The sequence below is a fragment of the Tachysurus vachellii genome, chromosome 10 (genome assembly GCF_030014155.1).
Source record: "Tachysurus vachellii isolate PV-2020 chromosome 10, HZAU_Pvac_v1, whole genome shotgun sequence".
Classification (NCBI taxonomy): Eukaryota; Metazoa; Chordata; class Actinopteri; order Siluriformes; family Bagridae; genus Tachysurus; species Tachysurus vachellii.
In genome coordinates this window covers 17,753,350-17,779,688 of record NC_083469.1, presented here as the reverse complement: position 1 = coordinate 17,779,688, position 26,339 = coordinate 17,753,350, and the positions used below count along the sequence as shown (strand labels likewise).

General features: G+C 37.9%; 1 protein-coding gene across 4 annotated transcripts in view; it reads left to right on the top strand.

Moving 5' to 3' along the window:
• Positions 1 to 26,339, top strand: part of asap2a (ArfGAP with SH3 domain, ankyrin repeat and PH domain 2a) — a 69,835-nt gene that overhangs the window by 20,907 nt on the left and 22,589 nt on the right. For all 4 annotated transcript variants that reach the window (XM_060880027.1, XM_060880026.1, XM_060880025.1 and 1 more), the window contains exons 2-5: positions 5,771 to 5,843; positions 19,309 to 19,454; positions 20,596 to 20,670; positions 24,209 to 24,258. In XM_060880027.1, the coding sequence (XP_060736010.1) occupies positions 5,771 to 5,843; positions 19,309 to 19,454; positions 20,596 to 20,670; positions 24,209 to 24,258 (344 nt within the window). The remainder of the gene's footprint in view (positions 1 to 5,770; positions 5,844 to 19,308; positions 19,455 to 20,595; positions 20,671 to 24,208; positions 24,259 to 26,339) is intronic.

Below are 26,339 nucleotides of genomic sequence, written 5' to 3'. Positions count from 1 at the left end.
GGCTGGACGAGATGGGCAAAATCTTTTATCACAATATATGTCATTTCATATCTTGTAATGATATACTGTATATAATAGTTTGACATTGTGATGGATGAAAATGTGTAAAGAAAATTTATAACATTTTCTTTACATCCTATCACAATCAAGCTCAAGCAAAACATAACACCGTCCAAATGGAAATAAAAGGAATACAAAATATAAAAAAGTTAACTTTTAAATACCATCATGATACTATAATACATACTGTACTGCTGCCAGGTGGCACAATGGCTTAGGGGGTTGACTTGCATCTCTGGAGCTGGGGGTTTGATTACTGCCTCTGGGTTATTCAGTTTTCTCCCACAATCTAAATATGTGTGTTGTAGGTTGATTGGCTTCCATAGTGAATTGTCCATAGTGTGTAAATGGGAGTGTGATTGTGATTGTTCATGGATTCCTCCACCTTGTGTACCGAGTTGCTTAGAATAGACTCCAGGTTTTTGTAGGGACTATTGAACATGGATAGATGGATCATCCTTCCTATTGATAGAAAGGTCATGAATTCAAATCCCATTGCTGTGGCCCTTAAGCTTCAACTGCTGAGTTGTATAAAGGAGAAAATTAATTCTTCTAATAATGTAAACTAGATAAATAAATAAAAAAAGAAATTACACTAGATTGCATTAAAGCACCATGTCACAGATATACATTTATTATAATTTTTTTACAGGACTATTTATTATAACTTTTTAACAAGCTTATTACTACAATACATGTTAATTATGATACATAATTTAAGAATGCAAAAATAAAGTATCCTTTATTCAGCATCAAGGTTTAGGGCTAATTTGAGCAAAATTCCTAGGAAGATCAGCAGAGTGAAGAAGCTTCTCATCATCCATCATCTTACAGACGTGTAGCTAAAGCTTTCAGGCATGTCCAGCGCTTAGCGCCTTAATGAGTGGAGAGTGAAAAGGGGGATCGGATAGCACCCGAAGCGTCTGAATGCACAGAGCATTTAAACCTCTGGGTTTGAGGTGATGCTAAATAGGAGCTGCTGGATACAGTTTCAGTTTACGCAGAGATTGTTCTGATAATCGCTCTGTTATAGCACTCTTCCAGCACTTACATTAGATGTGATTATAAAGATACTCTGAGCTCTGCGTGCAGTTAAGCCCTGCGGCTTGGAAGTGAGAGGGATCGGTGATAGATGCTTCTGTCAACACAAACAGATTCTTTCTTTTATCTTGCTTTGTCGTCGTTAGAGAGAGTACAGTTTTGTGCATAAATCTGCTGAAGCTTTAATTAGCTTTGTTTTGGAGGAGATTTTCTTTTTCCATGACATTTTAGAAAACTGTTAACCAGGAGTTTAATAAAAATACATAAAGGTTCAGTTGATTGAATACTACATTTGCTTTCTATTTAATGGTTAACCAAAAAATGTTTAATCACAACTATAAATAAGATAAGATTAATTATAACTATAAATAATAACGGTTATGTTTTGTTTGATAATGGTTCTTTGAGCACTTTTTTCAGCGTTCAATTTTATTTATATAGCTGGTTTAACAACAGACGTTGTCACAACAGAGTCACAGGAATATATAAATTCAATATATAAATGCTACATTTTAAATGTATCCCTAATTAGTAAGCCAGAAGCAACTGTGGCAAAGAAAAACTCCCTGAGATGATATGAGGGAAAAACCTTGAATTTGAAAACACACTGTTTATTTGTCTGTTTATCTCTTTTCGTTCTTGTAATAAACTGCTGTGGCCGGCCTTTTTCTAAAAAGTAAAGATTCTCATTCTCTGGTTCTTGTGTGGAATCTATATACGTGATATCTTTTCTTGTCTGTTTATCTCTTTTCGTTCTTGTAATAAACCCTCATAAGTCTGTGAACATCTCTCCTTTTTCTGACTGAATGTCTCTAGCTAGTCTGTAGCAATTCTTTTGGGCCAATGAGCGGCCTGCATAAATTTGCATAGTGAATACGCTACAGCTGTGCTAGTTCATGTTTAAAGTCAACTATGGCACCGAACTATGCCTGTTTTTTTTGTTTGTCTTTTTTTTCCTTTGTTTTTTTTCACACTCTCAGTATCACAGGTCTGCATCTGGACCATGGTCCTCCTGTTAATTTGTAAAGCAGGGGTCACTGTATGTGCATGCATGGGTTGGTGTTTGGTACAGACTAAAAATCTCTGAGGAATCACAGACAGCGATGCCACAAACAGTAAAAATATACTTGTGTTAAAGCAGGAAGGGGAAAAAGTTTTCTAGTATTCCCATATCAAAGGCATTAAAGTGTAAATTAATACATAAATGCTACAAAACCCCATTTTTGTACTTGAGTAAACAGACGCTCTGGTAAATTTAAGTTCTCTCAAGTAATATTAGAAAAGTCTAATCTAATATTATGTTTTCGCCTTTTACTTTCAGAAATAATTTCAAAAGTGATTATTAGCCATGGCTAGCAAGCTCCATCTTTATTTGTAAGATCTTAAATGTATGTTGATCAGGTGAACTCTGATGATACAATGCTAACTAAATGCTAAATGCTAATAGCTGGCTCTCACAATGCAAACTGAGCATGGAGAACTAGATGAATGTACAGTGATGGATATCATGTCTCATTCTTTAGTTAGAAATTTCAATTCCATCTCATTTTAGTTGTCTGATGCTACAACGCCATCTTATGACAAATGAAAATGTAAATATAAAGACGCTTTCCTGAAAAGAAATAGCTTCATATTTCTTTACTAATAAATGATTCACAAACTCTTTCCCCGAACAGTGATGGAGATGATTAAAGAAAAACTCTATGTTTATGAAACGATCCACTTCAGAGATTGAAGAAACTATATGTAGGTTGGGACATTTTTAGATGGTGCAGGGTGGAGACAGTGATGGGAGACCGTGAGGAGTGTTTTGGATGAGGTGGATGGTCAGGAATAGGACATCTACAATGGAGGTGATTATACATAATGTTGCTTTATCTGTACTCTGTTAAGCCCTGGTAGGACATTCAGTACGGTTGCCCAGGGTTAAACAGTCTCTCGCTTTATGCAGGTTCAAGTTTAGGTCATGCCCCACCCTCTTTCCTCTTATGACTTGGCTGCACTTGTTATGGTTATTGTTTATTCGAGGCTAGACGTCTCAGTGGCTTCATAAGGCTGGCCTCTTGAAATGCAAGCCTGCATATCTTAATTCCCATAGTTTTCTCTCAGTGGCCAGCCTTTTTCTAAAAAGTAAAGATTCTCATTCTCTGGTTCTTGTGGGGAATCTATATACGTGATATCTTTTCTCTCATCTCAAGACTGTTATTTATAGCCCCGTTGTTTGCTCAGAAAGCTCTCTTTGTGTTGCTCTGGCCTCTTCTAGCTACTGCCTAGATCGTGAATGTGAACGAGGGCATTGTCCGTTCTCGCAGACTCTCCTGAAACACGACACCTTTTAAAATAAAAAGCAGACCATGCCTTGCACTCGGAGCTACCGAGCGAGAATGAAATGTTTAGGGAGGAAATATTATGAAGAGCGGTTTCTGGAGGATTGGGAGAGTGTGTGCTGCAGGATCCGGGTCGCTGAGGGATTTAGAGCAGGACTTAGTCCGGGATTGAGAGGTGTTTAGGAACTGTCAATCAAAACGGCGACAGCTGAACTACAATAGTGTGAGGTCACTAGGCTAAAGACCAGATGGGATTTTTGATGCTCCGTCTCAAGACACTGCAAAGGAGCAGCTTGTTCTTTAGTAGATGCTCGATTACCTTTTGATGCCATGATTTGTGATGGTTAATACTTTGAGTGTGTGAGTGCAGGCGCACACTGCAGTGCCCTTGGCATTTTATCTTTAGAGAGACTTCATCTGCCTGCTTCCTTTCCCTCCCCTGCAGAGTAAAGATTGTTTCAGCATATTTTTAGGCTGTTGAATAATGAATTACCTGAAGACAGTGGGGATGCCAACACTCTCACACACACACACACACACACACACACACTCACTCTCTCTCTCTCTCTCTCTCTCTCTCTCTCTCTCTCTCACAGTTTTAATTTTCCAAGTGGATGTTTGTGAATGACGCTTTGTCTGCATTTTGAATTAATGATTTACTGGTGCATTTGTGCTGCAATATCCAAAACTCAGAGAAAAACAGCTGCTATTTGGTATAAAACTATTAAGATTGCCCCATGTTAAAATATATTTACCATTATTTTAACAGCGTTTCTATTCTGCTGAGAGTAACTGAAGTCTCTTGTGGGTAAAAAAAAAAAAGAGTCTTGATAAACACACTTTATGTGTAATGGACCACCGGTGTGTTTTAAGCTAGACACCACATGCAGTCATGACTCACTTAAGCCATTCATTCATTTTATACATTCATTGTCTAGTATGTGGAAATAACCACTTAAGCATATTGGAAACAAATGAGAGCCTTCTCATTACAGCTAGGTGTTTGGGCATGATTTACTAACACGGTTTCTCCCCCTTTTTCTATTGTAGATTCAGATCCAGGTTGTTGTTGGTTGAAGTGAATAAGGAGGAATGAGTGCAACTGCTACACATTCGACACTGTTCTTAACTTAGAAAAGAATGTTATATTATTTCTGTGCATTTTAACTCATTTTCATACAATGAGAAAAATATTCTCCCTTTGGAAATCTAGTCTTCATAATCATCTTTCTCTCACCCTTCATTATCGATACAGATGCGTTATATGGTCAAAGATCTGTGGATACTTGACCATCACAGCCATGCATCGGTGCCACAGTCAGAAGCACACAGTTGTCTCGGATGTATTTTTAATGTTGTGGAGATAATGCTGTAGAGTTCACTTTACTGGAACTAAAGGGTCAAATATGTTTCAGTAAGATGATGCCGCTGTGCACAAAATGAGCACCATGAAAAAGGAAGACATAGTTTCCCAATTAAACCTGATTTCAACCCACTGAGCAGCTTTGGGGATGAACAAAGTCACAGACCTCCTCAGCACCTGATCTGACTACATCTGTTGTACCTGAATAAGCAAATCCCCTCAGCCATGTTTCAAAATCTAGTAGAAAGTCTTTCCAGAAGAGTGGAGCTTAATATAACAGCTAAGGAGGACTAAATCTGGCATGGGATGTTGTATATGAGTGTTATGGTTAGATGCCTACAACTATTTGGCCATATTGTGTATTTTGGTTACCAGTACATTGTGTCAGTACATTCTGAGAAACACTGTTAAAGCATAATATCAGGAAAGAACCCATATTCACAAAGCAGGTTAAGGCCTCCTGTGACTTCTTGTTGTCAGCGTCTACAGTCTGACTATTGTGCAAAGGTAGCTTTTGTATAAAGACAATTAGTGATATCAATAAAAGCTTTGTATCTTCTTTTAAAGTAGTAACTTGTCTATCCACATAGGAAATTGGAGCTTTGTCTGTTTCTTTGTTGTTAAGCTCACAAATAACTGAACGATCTTGTAGTTTGTGATTTGTAACAAGCTAGCCTTGATAAGAACGTGGAAAAGACAGACAGACAGACAGACAGACAGACTGACTGTTAGGTCATCAGAGTCTTTAATATGGGTCACATTAAGTCTCCCTTGCATAACAGATTTTAAATCTCTTCTCACACTGAAGCACCAAGGATAGAAATAGGCCGAGTTCTTATGATTATATTAATCAGTGTTTGCTGTGTTTTACAGGTATAATACAATAACAGTACTTAAACTGAAGTTATTTTACTTATGTAGATAAGCCTGGAGTGAACTTACAAAATATGTTTAAATGTGTTTCTTTCTCTCTCTGTAGGCTTTGGATGTGGATCGCAGTGTACTCTACAAAATGAAGAAGTCGGTAAAGGCTATTTACACCTCAGGACTAGGTGAGTGATTGCAGTTCTTTTCCATTAACACCTCTTCCAGATTTCTCTCGCTCTCTCTCTTGCCAGTGTGTCTCCTGTCTCCTGGCATCTTTGTGCACTGCTGGTAATGCTCTTTTGTTCTGTTTGTGTGTGGGAATACATTTACCTTTACATTTACGGCATTTGGCAGACGCTCTTATCCAGAGCAACTTACATTTGATCTTATTTTTCATACAGCTGAGAAATTGAGGGTTAAAGGACTTGCTCAGGGGCTCAGCAGTGATACATTGGTGGACCTGGGATTTGAACTCTCAACCTTCCAATCAGTAGGTTTAAGGTGTTGTTGTTCCAACCAACACCTTAAACACTAGGCTTCCTCATATAGTTCAGTGTGATATGTTTAGTTTGGAGCTGAAGTGCATATTGGGAATTTTTTATCTATATTTAAATATATACAACAAAATGCAGTAGCATTCTCAAAGACTTTGCTGCTTTGTTTTTATTGACATGTGACATCACTGGAGTAGAAGATAATAACCAGAAACATGTAGCACAATGTAGGAAAGTTACAGTTTTAATCTGCAACGAACCAATAAATAAAAAAAAAGTTGAACAGCTACAGGGATTAGCTTTGTGGATATAATGCATCCAGTAAAAAGTAACAAGGTGACTAAAATACCTGTGGGAAGGTTACAATTAGTAGCATAGAAGTAATTGTTCGTAATTAACATTTATTCAGTGTTATGAGTTAAGTATTAAGCTTCATTTATCCCTCTTAAGATACTCTATAAAAAGTACTAAACTTGCATGTGGTAGCCTAGTGGTTAAGGGGTTGGGCTACCAATCGGAAGGTTGTGAGTTTGATCCCAGGTCCACCAAGCTGCCACTGTTGGGCCCCTGAGCAAAGCCCTTAACCCTCAATTGCTCAGCTGTATAAAAAAATATAAAGTATGTAAATGTATAAAGATAATGTAAGTCGCTCTGGATAAGGGTGTCTGCCAAATGCTGTAAATGTAAATGTACTAAACTCATCCCCTAAATAAGGATCGACCAGTCATATGTGACACCTAAAATCGTAGATCAAGTCTTAAAATATAGGGATAAAATTTTATGTAAATTTGGAATTGATCTATTTCTGTAAAGCTGCTTTGTGACATTGTTACAGATCTACAAATCTACAGTTATACAATCTTTAAATCGAACCGAATTAAAAGTATGTTGCTGTATTGTGTGTCATTTAAAAGTTGAGCTTTTATATGGCTTTTAAAATCGATCATTTGGGATAGTTGCTATAGGTCCAGAGAGTGGAGCTAGACATGATTTAACTCCTCCTATGAGCTCAGCCCTAACTCAGACCTATCTACATAATGCTGCACAACAACTAAGACATTTAAAACACTTATCGAATGCATTTTACACCCCCTAGTCCCCCCTTTTGGCCTGACTCTGGCCAGGTACTGTAGAAGGTACTGGATCATGCACCTAGGAGAAATCCTGTGGATTTATGCCATAAAGGAGACATGTATAAAACAACATGGAGGAAGCCATGACCAGTTTAAACCTGTCAAAACAACAAACAACATAAACACAGATGTCTGCTGTTTTTTTTTTTTTTTACATCTTTTAAATGAAGCCTTTTTTTCATATTGTTAACAGATTAAATATAGGATGATGTGTAATTGAAGTACAGAATAAAATTCAGTTACTGTGACATGGAAAGTGATGGAAGCCTAATCATTGTTGAGAAACGTTTAATACATTTCAGTGGCACGTTTTTACCTCGTGTTCTACTCTGTTCTCCGCACAGATGCTTTGTTGTTTAGACTGTTGAATTTTTGGCATTAGTGTCATTACATGGATACAAGCATATTGGAAACACTTTCTGTTTTTCTTTAAGGAAGGTTGGAGGTTTTATAAAAAGGTCTTTTGAAATTCTCACGGTAAATCTACCTTCCAGTTCTTCTCTACTTTTGTTACTGATATCTCACATGCTGGGCTCAGAAGACTGTTGTATGTAGCAACAGGAAACAAATGGGTGGTATGCGGCAGAGGGTAAGTCTGTGGAAGTGAATTTGGGAGAGTCGATGCAACTGATGTCTTGCTATCAAGTCTGAAGGGGAATCATGTAAAGAAGTCACAGCATTCTGAAGTAATCCATGGAGCACCATCCAAACCCAAGATTTTTATCAAACAAATCAGATTTCACTTACAAAGAATTGACTTGCCAATCTCTCCATTAATACAGATCAAATCGGAACAAAGCAGTAAATTAGAAAAGTTAAACTGCTTAACTGCTCTTTTCTCGGCACTGCTGTCATAAAGGAGGGTGACGGAAGACAAGTCACAGCTGATGGTCTCTACAGATTAGCTGTCATGAAGATAAGGAAAAAAAGAATTGCACCTGTTCTTCATCAATACACAAAAATGCAGATATTTTCTTTTGTATTTTTCCATTATATAATGCTTTATATGGTATTCCATGGATTTAGTATTTGAGGGGAGAAAACAACAGGTGGATGGAAACAGTAATGAAGACTTCATAAAACTGCAGCTATAGGGAAAAGGAGCTGAACTGGCTTTGACAGATCGTGGATTAAGCCGTAGCCTCACACATGCCTTGTGGAGCCTCTAAACTGCTGTAGATTAGATAACACACATGCTGATTTGGATGTGTTAAGAGCTGAGTTGGAGAGAATCGGGGTAGTCGTCCTTCACAGCGTTTCTCTGCTTGCACACAAATCCAAACCTTGCAACCTTATAGTGTTGACAAAGCTTTAAAACGTTTAGTTATACTTGAGTACTCAAGCCTGAATTTAGTGATGTCATCCCCATAGTGAGACATGTGACATGTCCTGTGGTGTGGTTTGGACTGTCAATCCTGATTTGTGTGTGTGTGTGTGTGTTTGTGTGTTTGTGTATTATTCTGCCCTGGCTTGTTCTGCTAGCTCTGATAGTTCCTTTTATGCGAACTGTATTGGAGAACACTTTACAAAACACATACACACAGAGCTGGAGCCTCACACTGCTGAGCTGGGATTTTTAGGAACACTGCAAACACTGTTCAGGCTCCACAGTTGTGTTCCATAGAGAAGGACAGCTGTGCCAAGACACACCTTCTGTTGGTGTGTGTGTGTGTGTGTGTGAAACCCTTATTTACGCCGCAAACGGAGTTCCCACAACTGCTTTCTTGTCTGTAGAGGAGCACAAAAGCCTCGTTTGATTAAGCAAATGCATAGGCCAGGGGCTGGTGTTAAAATTAATGTGGCACCTAACCCACACCTGCATTTGAATTTTACTGATCTACATCATCACAGCATTTACAGCCTTAAGTATGCCATTGTTAGCATTCCTGCAGCACCAATTATAAAATACTAGCACACACAAAGTTATGATCATTTTTTAATTCAATAATAAGCTTCTAATAACTGGTTTTAAAAGCCTTTTTGGCCTTAATCCAGCTGTCTGGAGCAGAGACGATGACAGATTTTGAAATAACTCAAAATAAGATCAATTAAAAGAATATATCACTGCTAAAAGCCTCTTTTTTGAGTAGTGCCATTCCAACAAGGAAAGCCATTCAATTTAAGTAAAACACTGAATTGAGTCACTTGTGGCATCTTGGTGGTGCTGGGAATTTGTCCTCATATCCTTACGGTCAGTATTCCAGCAACTTAACCACTGAGCTTCTTCTGCTCTACTGGGTTTGGGTAGCTTTACCACATCCCTTAGTGTGCTCAGAAGAAAAAACTCTCTAAAGTTTATGTATGATGCTTTAGATAGACGCAGGCCTTTTAAGGTTTTGATTCTGCATGTGTTAGTGTTTGTTGAAGTCCATGTACTCTGACGCTGGCTTGAGTGGAGCACATTCAAATGCATATTTGCATAAAAACAGCTGAAAACTCCATTCTACAAAGGTAATGTAAAACCACTCCTACAACCAACCGTACGTAAACAGAGCAGTGACCCATGAACTAGCTTTGACAGATAATGAATTGTTGTTGTCCACACTTCCATTAGATAACTCTGAGGTTTTTATGAGTTATTAGCCTCTTTGTTTTATTCTGATTAATGAGCCTATTGGTGTTCAAATGCTGTAGTTTACTCTTGGCCTTAGATAACACTACATAATTATTTACGACCCTGTACAAAAGCTTCAGTCTACTCCAGCCATTATTAGATTACTAAAAGATATAAGACTGATGACTTTGGCATTTCATATAACGGTTGGGGGTTGAACAGGATCATAAGGGTTTGGTACAGAGATAAACAATGGAATTGAAATGGCTCAATTGTGATATATGCTAGCTTGCATTTTGTGTATAATTTAATGGTGCGGTCACCTTGTAATACACAGGACAAAATGCCTAGGTTTGTAAAGGAGGAAAAGCAGGAGGAGGAGGAGGAGGAGGAGGAGGAGGCAGCACCAGTGGTGTATTACCTCTCATATTTGTAGCTCGATCGTAATATCCGGTTTCTCTAAGTGTCTCTAAATGTGCATTATTAGCATAAAAAAAAATTCATGGCACAAAATAGCAGCCAACGTAGCATATAATAGAGTAGATGCAATATTTCCAATTCTGCATCTAAATACTTCTCTTTTTCATTCTTGTAGCTTCTCACATAATGTGATTCCATCCAGATTTTGATCATTTTAATAGTATTTCTAAAAATGCTGGCTAAAGAAAATGGAAACCATCGCACTTTTCCATTATTTGCTGTTACCCCAGTGCTGTTAAGCCAGCGAGGCAAACATTGTAAGAGGTCCAAGAGCCTCAGCCAAACACATGCTGTCATGTAGACTGAAGCACATACTTACTACCTCATTCATTATTTTTTTTCTTTAAAATGAAACAATTCTCACTGTGTTTATTGCTCAGTATTTTTTTATTGACACATCGACTTTTCCACTTTTTCAGTGTTTAGGTGATGTAAATCTCTAAATGTTTCAGTTTACGTTTCCATACACAAATGTTCCAAATTTGAATAAAAACAGGAAACATTAGTTACAGGACTACATTCGTTTTTCCAAATGAAGTGGAAGAGTCACCTCAGGCTTGATCATTGCGGGTAAATACAAACACATTTAAAGATCAGTCTAATATTAATCTTGAATTTTTCTATTATATTAATCTTCATATAATATTAAATTTAACAGAGTCCATTGTTAAAAGCACTATACAAATACATTTGAATTGAATTGAAAAAGAACTGATGTTTAGGGTAGAATAATGAACGCAGTTGTATACAACAGAGCGCACTTGCTTTCTGCAGACTTTAAATGCATTATATTAGATTGGATGGGTTAAGTGCTTCATTTTGTTTTGGTGAATTAGGAACAGCTTGACTGTTTTACGTAAACTGAAAAGCTTAACTCGGAGGAGTACAAAGCTGTGACATGGTGACTCAATGTCTTTAGAGAAAAGTGTCGCTTTGGGACTGCAGTGGGGGTGTAGATTCTAAACTCAGTAGGAAACTGATCTTGTACCTGAATGCACACCAGGTCAGCTAGCTAAGGGTTAGTCAAGCCAGGCTTTTGTTATATTCTTTTAGGCTGATTGGTGTTTTGTAAGGCACTTTTCTCAGGCAGCAAATCTAACCCTGCCAAAAAAATTGATAAACATGCTTTTGCTCTTAGTCATTGTTTCACCATTTCTGGATGTGCTGGAGAACCTGCGCTGCATTCTTTTTCTGTATTCCGCTGCTCTGACGCACCTGTTTTTAAATGAAATAATGAGCTTCATACCTGGTTAACATGTTTTCATAGGTGTCCTGGGTGAAGTTAAAAAAAAGTCTCAGATCAGGACTTAAAACGATGCACTTTAAACACTTGAACACTGGATATGTAGTTTCGAAAAATTCCACTTTTTTGTTGGGAGTGCAAGACACAGATGGGTTAAAGGGGGAAAAACAGTTTTTAGACTCCATAATGTTTTTGAGTATGCAGAGGCTGTTCTCACTGCAGTGACTAACAAGTGCTTTATCTGGCACGCAGATGAGGAAGGTGTTGTGCCATTTTCAATTATAAAAGGGTGAAAGATAAGCAGAATGAGTGTATTTATCAATTACTTTTAAAATACTACAATATCCAAAATGAAAAGCTGTTTTTGAGCCATCCATCCATCCATCCAGGTCAGAGTCACAGTAAAGTTTGAGAGAACTTTAGTTTCTTTATCTCTCCGAACAACACATCATTTCCTCCTATGTTTAAATATAAACATTTGAAAACCCATCTCCATCACTTTTTTCTTATTTTGTCATTATGGATAGACTAATTTTGACTTCCACTTCAGCCAAGCATAAAAAACACCCTAACACTTTTTAAAATTTAAGACTCATTGTTTTCGTTGGTTTTCGTTGGTTTGTTTATTGCCATTTTTAAACTCTGCATACAAGTCTGGATGGAAAACTTGATAATAGTGAGAGCTGGGTCAGAAAAAGAAATGGAGAGACCGGCAGAGCAAGAGAGAGAGAGGCAGACTGACAGAACTGGAGCATGCATTGTCCTTGTTTGTAGCGAACCTGAGGTTTGCTGAAGATGCCTGACTGCTGTGTGAGCTGTCATCGTACAGCACTAGCCGGGACTTCTTTCAATTACAGATGACTGTGTCTCAGTGGAAGCTGCACACTCAGACTTCTGGGTAAAAACTCTCATAAAAACCTAAATTTGGTGATAGACATCATAGCTTGAGCTAGAAAGCATAAGTGTGATTAGTAGTCAGGTGTAGAGAGCTGTACAAGCTATAGGGAAATGGAGCCACAGAGGGGAATATTGACAGCATGACTCAGCAAAACTACATGATTACACACTCTTATCCTACATCCTGAATAAATTGCATTTTTCTCTCTCACTTAGATCTCCCCGAGTGTGTTTTTTATTTTCGCTTATAGAAACGCTGAGGGATTCTGAGATAATGGCTGAATGACACGGCTGTTTGTTTTACATCTGTCTCCAGGTGCACTGAGGACAGGTGTAGTGCGTACGTTACTGACAATGTCGCCCCTCCCCCCGTTCGCTGAGGAGAAATTTTAGCCATTCGCTCTATTGGTTGTCTGTGTCAGAGTTTGTGATAGAATTCTAGACAGTGCGAAATAAGTAAGAAATTAATTGTTATGAATGATTTAAAGTGAATAGTTTTATGACGTTTTAGTGCTTCAAGTGCCCCATGAGTATTTGAGAACACAACAAAAGAACGCAGGCTCGTATAAGTGACACATTTTGTAGTCCCCTTGTTTGGTGCATTGTGAAAACAAAGTTGTGTCAGGCTGCTTCACATTTTGCTTTAAAAAAAGTGTTATGAACGTGCATAGCTCTTGTATTGTCACCTAACACAAAAACAACTCAGAAAAAAAAGCTACTGAGTGGTGCAACAGAATTGCAAGAGTACCACATCATCCCGAGATCACAAGTTTGAATCCTGATGATGCCACAGACAGTCACTGCATGACCAGGACTCTAAGAGAGTAAAATTGGCTGTGCTCTCAGGCAGGGAGGAAGGGAGAGGCGGAATACTCTCTCTTCCCCATCAATCATTCCCAATCACTGGTCATGGGCTTCTGTGAGCTCCTGTTGCTTGAGCAGTGGTTCGAAAAGTTGAGGACGTCTGGCTTCACTTGCCTTAGAGGAAGCACTTGATAGCCTTTGCCCTACTTGGTTGGTAGTTAGTCTTGCGATACAAGAGAACTGCCTGATAGGTGGGAATTGGCCATGATTAAATTATGGACAAAAGACAAAGTCAAACAAAAAGTCACACTTAGGGCTTTCCATGGAGTCATTTGGTCTATTTGGCCTGTGGCACTAGCATTAACTAGGAATTTTAGCATTTTTAACTATATAATACTATGATTAATACTGTATGCATGTTTTTATCTACCCCGACCACTCACGTCAGTTAAAACTACATCACTGAGAAAATGCTTGTTCCCCTTTGGTTCCATTTTAACAGGACTGAGTATGGTTCATTTAAAAAGACCTATATGTACAAATATCCTTAATATGAGTAAAATATCTATCCTTAAAACTGTGTGATTGTACATGTGTATACATATGACCAGGTGAGTGAGTCTGTATCTGAGCCAATTAAGTACGTCTATCTACTGTCACATAATTAAACACGAATAAGTTTCAAACTGCCATCTGAATGCTGAGATAACGTCAGGGTATCCTGTGGTGTGTGAGATATAATTAGGCTCCCACGATAGTCCTGAATATGTCAGTTTTAAGACATTTTGCAGATTATATTAAGAGGTACGTTGTCCAGTGAGGGATCAGTTTTGTTTGTTGAAGATGTATATATGTCTTGCAAATATCATGTTCTTTTACATAGTAATCTAGTTTACTGTCATTAGTGGTTGAGACAGGTGGGAGGTTTTTTTTTTACAGAAATAAAGCTTCATTTAAGTATGTATGTTGTTCCATGTGATTGAATTGAGTAACTTTAACACAATTAATTTTTGCACATCTGAGCTGAGAATCAAACCAACAATGTTAGTGTTTTGCAACAAATACATTACCACTAGAATATTCTACTGTGAGTGCTTTAAACCGCTACATTTTTATTACTATAGTTCTGGTTCCCATCAGCTACAACATCCTCATAAGATTTCACAATGTAACTGGTTTACGTTAACATTATGCATTCACGTTCACTTTACATTATTCAAACTAGTCATCAGAAGCATGTTTAAAGGAAGTTTAGTATAAGCAAGGGGGGCACGGTGGCTTAGTGGTTAGCACGTTCGCCTCACACCTCCATGGTTGGGGGTTCGATTCCCGCCTCCGCCTTGTGTGTGTGGAGTTTGCATGTTCTCCCCGTGCCTCAGGGTTTCCTCCGGGTACTCCGGTTTCCTCCCCCAGTCCACAGACATGCATGGTAGGTTGATTGGCATCTCTGGAAAATTGTCCGTAGTGTGTGAATGAGAGTGTGTGTGTGCCCTGCGATGGGTTGGCACTCCGTCCAGGGTGTATCCTGCCTTGATGCCCGATGACGCCTGAGATAGGCACAGGCTTCCCGTGACCCGAGGTAGTTTGGATAAGCGGTAGAAAATGAATGAATGAATAGTATAAGCAAAAGAAATATTTGCTTGTGTAATACGTAATATTTTTATGCAAACTATATGTAATATGTTTTTATAAAATCTGACTGACCACATTTTCCTTTAAACTGTGTTTGACAAACACATCATAATATAGAATAATCATCAAAAGTCCATTGTCCTGTCTAAACTCAATGTGTGTGTGAGCTCTTGTTTGTTTTAAACAGAACTCCTGAGAAATATTTGTATAATTTGTCTTGGGTTAGTGCTTACACATTTGACCCAAACATTATTAACATAATGGATGTTGCTGAGTTAAGTTGCAGTGTTCAGTGGGGGTCTTTTAAAGCGACTGGTGAAGAAATGCACATACAGCAGAAGATAAAACTATTTGTCAGTTCTTTGAGATGTAATGCTAAATCATAAGCATTTGGTTAGCTTAACTGAAATGAGAGAACTGTTTTCAGTGCTCAGCAGTTTACAGTCACGGATGAGCAGGTAAGGTTTAACTTTAGTGCAACAAAATAGCAAAAAAAATCTCACCAGGTGCTGAGTGAGTCAGGGAGAGAGTCAGGGATAATGTGTGTGTTTGTGTGTGTCTGTGTGTGTGTGTGTGAGTGTGAGTGTGACAGACGGGCACACCGACAGGCATGCAGACAGACAGGCTCACAGACAGGCCGGCAGACAGGCAGACACGCAGATGGGCACACCGACAGACAGGCACACTGACAAACAGGCAGACATGCACACAGGCAGACATGCACACAGGCAGACAGATAGACAGGCAGAGATGCACACAGGCAGACAGATAGACAGGCAGACATGCACACAGGCAGACAGATAGACAGGCAGACATGCACACAGGCAGACAGATAGACAGGCAGACATGCACACAGGCAGACAGATAGACAGGCAGACATGCACACAGGCAGACAGATAGACAGGCAGACATGCACACAGGCAGACAGATAGACAGGCAGACATGCAGACCGACAGACATGCAAACCCACAGGCAGGCAGACAGACATGCACACTGACAGACAGGCAGACAGGCACACTGACAGACAGACAGGCACACTGACAGACAGACAGGCACACCGACAGACAGACAGGCACACCGACAGACAGACAGGCACACCGACAGACATGCAGACAGGCACACTGACAGACATGCGGATAGGCACACCGGCAGACAGGAAGAAAATATTTCCAGTCCAAACAGAGCCACTGTGGACTCTGTACACACTGCTGAGCTTGGAGAATTATTGTCATAACATTAGGTCCTTTTTTTTTTTTAAACCAGGGAAGTGTCTTCTGAAGTTTCCAACTGTGAATGTCACACTATGCGGATAAATTGAAATTCATACCCACCGAGTCAGTCATTCTAAAATTGCTAGGCATTCTTGTCTTTATATATATATTATTTGTTATATTTATATCTAAAAATTCAGAACTGAGCAGCTTTAAACCCTGAGGCCCTTGCCAGTAGTCAGTACAGGTTTTATTCGTAGTTATTCGTATTTGAGTGTATTCGTGGTGAATTGGAGGCTGATGAGTCACAGTGCAGAAGCAGATGTTTGGAAGGTAGCAAATCTTCACACTTCTCTGCTTGCTCTCTCACACCCCCTCAAGCTTCTCTCCTTTTCACAGCATAACATTGACATGATGTCTTTTGTGAATGTTTAGTGTGAATGAGCTGCCTTGAATTTTAGCCGTTAAATCTCAATGTGCTGGCACTGAGGCTTGAAGTGACTGTGTGCTCCTCTGGTGTTTGGGTTATAGATATCATGGAGAATTCCTGGAGTCTTGTTTTTATTTACTAAGAAGACTCCTGCCTAGTATTGGTGCATTGTATCCATTGCAGTCGCAATAGTCATTTTTACATTGCCATTCCGTTGGTGCTAGGGCTACTTAAGAAATCTTTAAATAATATTTTACAGTATTTTAGTGATAGGATTTTTTCTTTTCTTTATTATTTTTAATTTTTTCAAAAGAATCTGAACAAACTGATTAAAAAATGCATGTATTGAAGTATGTTGAAGCCAAGACTCCTTTCTTTTGTTTTGGGTATATCATTCTTGTTTCCTTTGGGCCATCTCCAAAATGACAGCACGCTACTGCCTCATTTCCTGCCTCATTATGTCCTCTCAGTACAGAGACAATGGCTCAGAGAAAAAGAAAGAATGCAACTGACATTGATCTTTACAAACTCCACTTTAGCCTAATGAATTATTCATCAGAGCCCAGTAATTCCTGTCTATGTGCCCATATTTCAGGGTGGTAGAGTACGGGTAAGTAACTGAGCTGTCGAGCTCTATTTCACAGTCAGTAAAGGTTTGTTACTCGCTGTCTGTGGGCTAGTTTTAATTAATTCGCAAAAAATTAGCATGATAGTATGGGTATGTGAAAAAATGATTACAGTGTGCATCTATATTTATGTCATCAAATATTTTGAATGGACAAAAATCATCTTCTGAAACATGCCACTGATGTCCCGTGTGTAATTTTTATAGTTGTTTGTACAAAAACTATTGAACAAGAGCACAACATGGAAATCAAACACTTGGCACCAATATTTTTATATTGCTGTTAAATTTCATAATAAATTTATTGAACCAACAGCTATGCAAAACCTCTGTTTTTTCCTAACTTTTTGTTTTTTAATTGTCAGTAAATGATTTCAAGATCACTAATCTTCTCAGTGGTTAACACAATGGGCTACTGATCAGAAGGTCATGAGTTCAAGTCTCTTTCAAGCTGCTTCCTGAGCTCTGGATCCTTTAACTCTCAACTGCTCAGTTGTGTAAATGCAATAAATTGGTGTCTGTCAAATGGCGTAAAAATGTAAATAATATAAATCTAATTTAGAAATTGATGAAAGTGGACAGAAAATTCATGACAAAAAAAATATAACTAAAAGGGCGAAATCTGGATACTAATAGGGTCTCAATCGACCTTAAGAGGAATATATACGTAACTTATATAACTTACAATCTTACTCTAACTGCTCCATCAAACAAGTACTTGTTGTTTTCCCTGTTTAGTTGATATAGCTGATAAAACTATAATGAAATTTTAAAAGGTGTTTAAAAAATAGTCACAAGTTTCTTTTACTTTAGTGACTGTTTTGTCTGATGCACTGTTTTAAATATTGCAGAAACTCAGACGGACATTACGTATATGAGTAACTGTTGAGCCGATGACCTCAAAAGCAGACATAACACGTAATACCACGACCTTTAAACACTGCAGATGTTGATTCTAACCCCCACTGACACACACATATAGCCTGTAATGCACTTGTACAACATGTTTAAACTTGTGTATTACACACTTTCCCTGAGGCAAACTGAAAAGAAGGCTAATTGCGAACACCAGAGAATCTCCAGTATTGTTGGGGGAATTAACAAAACACTCCTTTGCCATTTTTCGCATGTTCTCTCATGTTAACATGGGCAAGAGGATGTAGATAGGGAAATGATAATCCTGTTTAACTGGACATAGGGAAGTTCTGGGTTTTTGGACGTGTTTAAATTGGCTGCTGTCAGTGGCATTTGGTCTTATCTCATGCAGAGTGGAAATAAAGGGATTTGAAATAATAAGCAGATTCCATGTGCCTGGTTTAACACAATAGGAGTGAGAGGAAATAATGCTCCAACCAAGGAGACAACGGGAAGTGAGATAGAAGAGCAATCTGTTTCACTGAGAACTTTCCATTTTTCTGTCTTTAAAAAAAACATATTTTTCAGCTTTCAGGCTGTTCGGATGCCTTAAGCCGTACAACAGTTAGCCTATTTTGCAACCTCACTTTGTAAAGGATAATCTTTCATCATGAGTTATGTGTTTTTTGCTCTTAGAACATCTAATACTCTCCAGTGACTGATTTTGTGTCATTACGAACAAAAATGGTAGACGACATCCATATCGTTCTGGCGGTGTCAGCAAATTTTGCTTAAAATAGTACCAGTGGCCCCAGTCACTGTTATTATCTTACTGTCTTTGTAGATGTCTTTAGAATGTCTCATCACACTTGTATCATGACGAAACAAAGAAAGGACATGACCTGCAAAGAAATAGGGGATGAATTACTACTTCTGCTTGTGTAGCTAAGTTATTCATATACTTAGTTCATAGTTTATTTTTTACCAACGTAATGAAATTTTAAAGCTTTCCAGTTGAATAGCTACATGTCTTTGCTGTGTCACCGGATGCTGTCGCCATCATTTATTTTAACAAGAACATGCTATCTCCTAGTCTGTTACACAACTCTTTTTGGGATCTCTTACAGTGTGATAAGTAATACTTGTAAAAGACTGCTGGAAACACACAGTATAAAGCAAAAGAGTCTAATACCTTAAATGATTATGGCTATGTGCTGATCATAGGTCTTGGTCCTTTACTCAAGTTTACTGAAACTGTATTACAGGTCATGTTTTGACTTCTCTCCTTTCAGCTCATGTTGAGAATGAGGAGCAGTACACTCAAGCTCTGGAGAAGTTCGGCGAGAACTGTGTGTACCGGGATGACCCTGACCTTGGCTCAGCCTTCCTCAAGTTCTCTGTATTTACCAAGGAGCTCACCGCCCTATTCAAGAATCTGGTGAGAGCTGATTGTGTGTGTGTGAATGGAGTTGTGTATATATGCTATGCTAGAAAAATCATAATCATGATTTGTATCATGGTTTGTAATCATAAATATCTTCACATGTATGAGCGGTTGCTTATTATCTTATTAACATTGTAATAAACTGTAAAAAAGATTATTCAGCTTATTTCTAGACATTTTTTAATGAACTTCAAGCTTAAAATCGTATTGCCGGTTGCTCCTTTTCGGAAATAAATGTTTATAAAATTAATAAAATGACCAAATACATCTGCCAAAAAACAAGACTATTTCAATCATTACATTTTTAAAAAAAATATTTTTTGGTGGTTAATATGCCAGAACACTTGGTAATATTATCATAATTCTGTCTGTCTGTCGTTAATTGCTTTTTTGTGAACTGTTAAACATCCATAATAACATGGTGGTTTTGTTATTTAATATATTATTAGAAATGCATCTATACTCTGGCTAGTCATCAGTAATTTTTAGTATTTTTCCCCATTATGACAAAACATAAACTCATACCACAGTGTAAATTCTATAGTAATAAAGAATAAGCTTATTCTTTCCCCATGTTCTGAATTTTTCTAGCTTGCTACAGTGGCCGATGTGTTGAGTCGAACCTTTAACACTGAAAGCGTTTCCAGACCCATCACATGAAAGACATTCATTTGTGCCATATTCTGCAAGAGATCTGTGAGGCGTGTAAAATGTGAGCTCATGTGCACTGTTGTGTTTGTTAGAAGGTCCAGCCAACAATGTTTTTTTACGATAATTGCACGGCTCACGGATAACCAGAATAAACATAACTGTATTGTAAATACAGCTGGCATGACATTCGTCTGTCTCTATCTCTAAGGTTTTTTCAGACACTTATACATTTGGATTATTTTCCTTTACCAAAAACGGATTAAACGGATTGTCTGTATATGCTCACCGAAACACATCCGAGCTTGCCAAGCGGTACAGAATACCGAAATTGTATTCAAGATGGATTCTTTTCAGATGCTAATGAGAATGATAATGTAATGAATGCGGTTCTAATGTAAGGGGTTCTGTGCCTCTCTACATGATTACAATCACTACTACAGAGGGAATTCTTAGAAATGTTATTAAACGCTGACTCTTGCTCCAGTTTCAGAACATGAACAACATCATCACGTTTCCACTGGACAGTCTGCTGAAGGGCGATCTGAAAGGGGTGAAAGGGGTAAGTATTTAAGTTGAGGTTTATTTGGTGCATTTTGTTGTGTTGAGATGTCTAACCTGTATCATTACAACATTCGGTGAAGCTTTAGTTTGCCTTTAGTTTGAATATACAATACAGTAAACGTGTAGCATGAAATACGGTAGTAATCTGTAATAAAGTGGGAAACTACTAAACATCCCAGATCTCTGTAAAATGGTTTAAATTGCACATGTAATTTGCATGCAATAAACAATAAATGTTAAACTTAGGATGTTTTATGTAATTATATGGTGTTTTGGATGGTGGCAATAAAATTTCAGAGAACAAAGCAGTGTACTGGACTCCCGTAGAAACCAGAGAGAGACTTAAAGTCTGTTATCCGGATAAGGAATGCATAAATTCTCATCTGAAATATAGGTTCAGGTCTCCAAAGTTAACACGTTTCCTCCTTGAATAAAGTCTAAAACAGAGCAGCTTTCTTATTACTTTCTTTTCATGTGGGGAGCTAAGAATTTTCCCGTCTGTGCTCTTCAGCTTATTAAATGTGAAGCAAAGTACTTCATAATAGTAATTGACACAATTAGCGAAGGCAGGGGGCCCATAAGTTAAATACATCTGATCGAGTCAGTTGTGAGTGACATGCTGAGTTTATATGTGAGAGAGCAGATGGACAGATGGGTGTGATTAGGACATATTAAAATCTGTCCTGATCTCCTGATCTCCCTGGCACCATGTGACTGTGAATCGTTAGCTCCTACATGAAGCATGATGCGATTTGCTCCTAATGAGTCCGCTTCTCATTGCTTCTGTCTCGTCTCCCTGGAGACTCCTTGCTTTTCGCCTTTCGTCTCTCACTCTCTCTCTCTTTGTTCCATGTGGTGAAGGGGCCCAGAACTGAAGAGAGCGAAACACTCTCATGGAGATGCTCTTTCATAAATGTGTAACTAAAGTTGTTAGGCACTCCTAGATAGGCTCTAATTGGGATAAAGTCCAGGCTTAACACACTGGGACTGCTTTACGCTTTGCTTTAAAAAAAATAATAAAATCCTCTCCATTTTCTAGGACACGTCAGACCTTTTGACCTATCCAAACTGTGGTGATGAGGTGACGGTTAGAAAGCACTAATTTAGACACTGTTTTTAGTAACCTGAGCTATAGCAAAGTTCTTGAAGTTTAAATAAATACTCAAGAATTTTCTAATTTAATTTGCACTACCACATTGACACATTTTTCTAAAGTGAGAAAAAGAGTGGAAAAATCTGGTCCATCAGATGAGATTAGCCTTTCACTTTGTAGCATTTTCCGTTAGGTGGATAATGTATTATAGACATCACTTAAACACACAAATATGGCAGTTTTTAACTGATGGTCCATGACTAGGCTGAGCCCAAGTTGCTTTTTATCACATTGCTCAAGTGTTAGATTATCGGCCCAGACCTTAGTCTAAACTCTTAAACCATTATCAGTCTGTAAGACCTTAAAGTCCTTAAAGTACCGCATCAATATAGTTTAATCAATGAGTGCTTCAACCTTTAACAAGGCAAGTGTTTGTATTTAACCTGACTTTACAGAGTGTTTGTATTTAATCAGAATTTACAGTGTTTGTATTTAATCAGAATTTACAGTGTTTGTATTTAATCAGAATTTACAGTGTTTGTATTTAATCAGAATTTACAGAGTGTTTGTATTTAATCAGAATTTACAGAGTGTTTGTATTTAACCTGACTTTACAGAGTGTTGGAGTTTAAAGTAGCTTTATAGAGAGTTGGAGTTTAAAGGAGCTTTACAGAGTGTTGTCGTTTAAAAGAGCTTTATAGAGTGTTTGTTTTCATGGGGCTTTATAGAGTGTTTTCATTTAATAGGGCTTTATAGTGTGTTTGATTTTTAAGTAGCTTTACAGAGTGTTGGATTTTAAAGGAGCTTTATAGAGTGTTTGTTTTTCCCGGAGGTTTATACGTGTTTGTAATACAACCAGGTTTTAACATTCCCTGCAGGCATGCTGATTTTGCTCTAAGATGGAGACATGCACTAATGGATTGAGATTATAGAGCTAGACGTGAACTGTCACTCGAACCATTAACCATTCATGTATTGTTCACGCTCCACTTGCTGCAGCCAAATGGTAATCCTGAGGCTAAATAAGTGTGAATTTTAGCTGTTACTCCTTGTTATGATGCTTTAAAATGCAAATAAATGAACATGTATTTATTTGTTGGTATATAACGCTTATTAGTAGGACACATTATCATGTTCAAAGAATCATAAATGGTGTTTTTCCTGTGAAAGTAACTCATATCTGGGAATGCATACGCCAGAGCAGCACTATGGTGCTGATGTAATACCCTAATCGCCAAATCCCATTATTCCACTGTATGTCCCCCAGAGACCTCTATTGTCACACACTTGTGTGTTTGCAGTTAATCCTGTGCTTGGCCTCCAGTCATGCGGACATTTACAAGAAAACCATTTGCGCTCTTCCATTTTTGGATGCTCTCAGATGGAGATCTACTACTACAGGAAGCCTCTCTGTTGAGACTCACTGACTCGTGAAGCTCACCCATGCAGGCATTAGCTAACCTCTCTCGTCTCCTGAGTTGTAGAGTTCCCACAAAGCTCTTATGATAACTCTGTGACTCAGATCATGAGAATTTCATCAGTGTCGATGTGGCTTACACAGATGGTCTATCAAGCATATTAGCCATATAACCTATATACAATTTTCAATTATTTTCACCCTTTGTGAAAATGAGCAGAAATAAAAAACACATGAACTATTTTGAGATTTTTAGTATAACCTTTATCAAACAAACCGCATTCCAAAACATTAATATTTTGTCCTGAGTGTCAGAGAGTGACATAAAAAATAGTCTGAATGTTTAATATAGCTTGAACTGAGCATTAAGACACATTATGTTTTAGTACATGGCTACATTAAAAAAAACAAAACACACGCCCACAAAAACTATAAGGTATTCGATTATATCTCCTCTATAAAGTAATGAATGTAATCTTTAGTGACTCTTTAGCAGTTCTTACTGGGCTCTCTGTGTACTGCTGCTTGTACGTGAGAGCAGGTTCATGTTTTCTTACTTGTGCTATGTACTGAAATGTATTACATGCTTGTACACTGTCGGTTCTACTGAACATCTGGATTCTTATATAACATCAGATCAGCATACACATTGTACAGTGTTTATTTAATGATGTTCAGTCAGTAACCACACCCTTCTATGTAATCTGGGCAGCATGGTCAGATTTTTATAGAGCCATAAAAAAGAAGATTTGGTTAGAATCAGTTCCAACATTTCCACTTGACGCAATAATATTAGAGCTGCAAGTGTTTCCTTTATAACCGTGACGTTATTGTGTATGTACGTTATATCGTGCAGTACGTCAAACACTAAGCCCTGTTTATTAGTCTGCTAGTGCAATGTGCTCTATTTATGTCATTTTTCCTGATTTCTACATCACACTATACGTCAGTATTAGGGTTGTAAAATTTTCTGCCAATGTAAACCTGTTTAATGTTCATTCCATGTTTCTATTTTGTCCATTGTAGGACCTGAAAAAGCCATTCGATAAGGCCTGGAAGGACTACGAGACCAAAGTGTAAGCCGTTTTAACTTTTTTGCTAATGAGTGAACTGAAAAATGAATAAAAAAAATCAGTATATGTGTTCCTACTTCCCATTTTCATGTAGAGGTTAATTATTGCATTTGACCTTCATGTACTCAAAATAATTGCTTAAACTTTCATTTGTACATTTTACAGCATAGCTAAGATTAGCTAATAAAAAGACGCACAATGTGACAATTAGTTTCAGTGTCAGTTTTCTCTGTGGGTATCATTTTAATGATCACTAAACCCCACTTTACTTCCTTAAAGTCATTCTCCAGCACTTAACAATAATGAACTGTTAGTCTCATCTCCGCATCACATCCTCTCTTACTGACTATCACTCTGAATGTGTTTTTTTTCCCTTCCTTTAATGTATGAGATTTTTGATAGCTTTCATATATTTTCCAAGCAGCAAAGGACATTCTTTACTGAAAGGGTAATGTTTTTTTTCCCCCTATACCGTCCATTTTGGCAGTCAGGGTGGCTGTTTATGTGCCATTCGGTTCGAGTTCATTATCATTTCCTGTCATCAGTTGCTTCATTTTTGCAGAGTTCTGAGAGAGCTTCATGAGATCCCTTTCCTGGTCCCATCAGCTCTCATTGTCCTTGGGGTTTCTCTAAAACTCCTTTATTTGCTCATTATTGACTTTCCAGATTACGCTGGATGAAATAATGGAGTTTAAATGTTCCTCGGTGCACTGCTGATTTGCAAGCACACTCTCATCACCATCAGCGCTTACGGTTTGACTCGGTTCTGATCCCTGAGCTATAAGAGAGCTGCTGGTTATTGTGTTTAACAATAGCTGATGTGCTTTTTTGAGCAGTCTAAAAGGTTAGAAGTAATAGAGTATTGTGAACAGATGTCTGACTAATGAATAGCAGAATCCTAAACGTGCCCATGTGAGCACTGTAGCACAGATGAGACAGGTTTAAAAGACAGCAAACCAGAATAACATGACTGAAAAAAATCAGATTGGCCAGAACGGATAAATTGTTTGATTAAAGAAGCAGAAACTGGGTTTATTCAAACATCCCAGTTTGGTCTTCAGCTAAGGGTTATTTTCAAATTCTAATTAATCTAATTAAACAGTTAGTTGTGATTATTTGCTAAATATTTCTAAACAAAGACATTTTTCTTCTTAAAAGTCTTCAGCATTTCGGTAAACTAATCGTATATGCAGCTCTTAAGTGGGCTTTTTTACTTTTTTACTTTTACTGCTTCTGTATACGTTTTGCTACTGCATCTCATCGTGAACAGCGAACAAATGGTCTAGTCACTGGATATCCTTTATTTATTTTGTTCATTTCTGATCTGTTCAATTCAAAAATAAAGGACAATATACACTGGCTTTTTAACTAATGGTAACACAAAAAAGCTAAGTTCATGTTGCTTGCAGTTTGCACTTGTTGAATCATTCAAAATTGAATTGCCAGAAGAGTCAATTCATTGGATGCAAACAAGAATTAACTCCCAAACTTCAGAGTTGATTCCTGCTTTCAACCGATGAATTGACTCTTCTGCCGATTGACTCCCAGCACCTTTGATATGAACTGAATGTAATGCTGTATTGCTGCTTTGTAAGCTAATTTACTGAAATAGCTTCGCTGCCTGTGGTGTGACGTGGCATAATGCATACAGCTGAGTGCTTCATATTAAAGACCAACTAATTGATAATAAAATTAGTTGTTCTAGCCAGGCTACCGTGATACCTTTCTTGACTCATTTTGTTTATAATACCAGCCCTGACGTTAGAAAACCTGTCTTTTGTGCCTCTGCATATGGTAGGAAATTGCTGAGTAGACCTGAGGTTACTAAACAGTTGACATTTCCAGCTGTTTTTAGAAGTGACGTGGAAGCATGTGTGTGGTCGTCTGTTCTCAACCTTACAGTCTGTAGTCTGCTTACTTTGCTAAATATTCCACAGTGTCAACACATGCTATCACACCACTCTTTAGAAACTAAATCTCTCTTTTGTCATTTGCTCTTTCCATTCCCTATATATCCTTTTTTTTTTTAAATGTGGGTTTTGATAAAAAAAACCCGCTGGGCTTTAGACTCGCAGGCAGAGGAT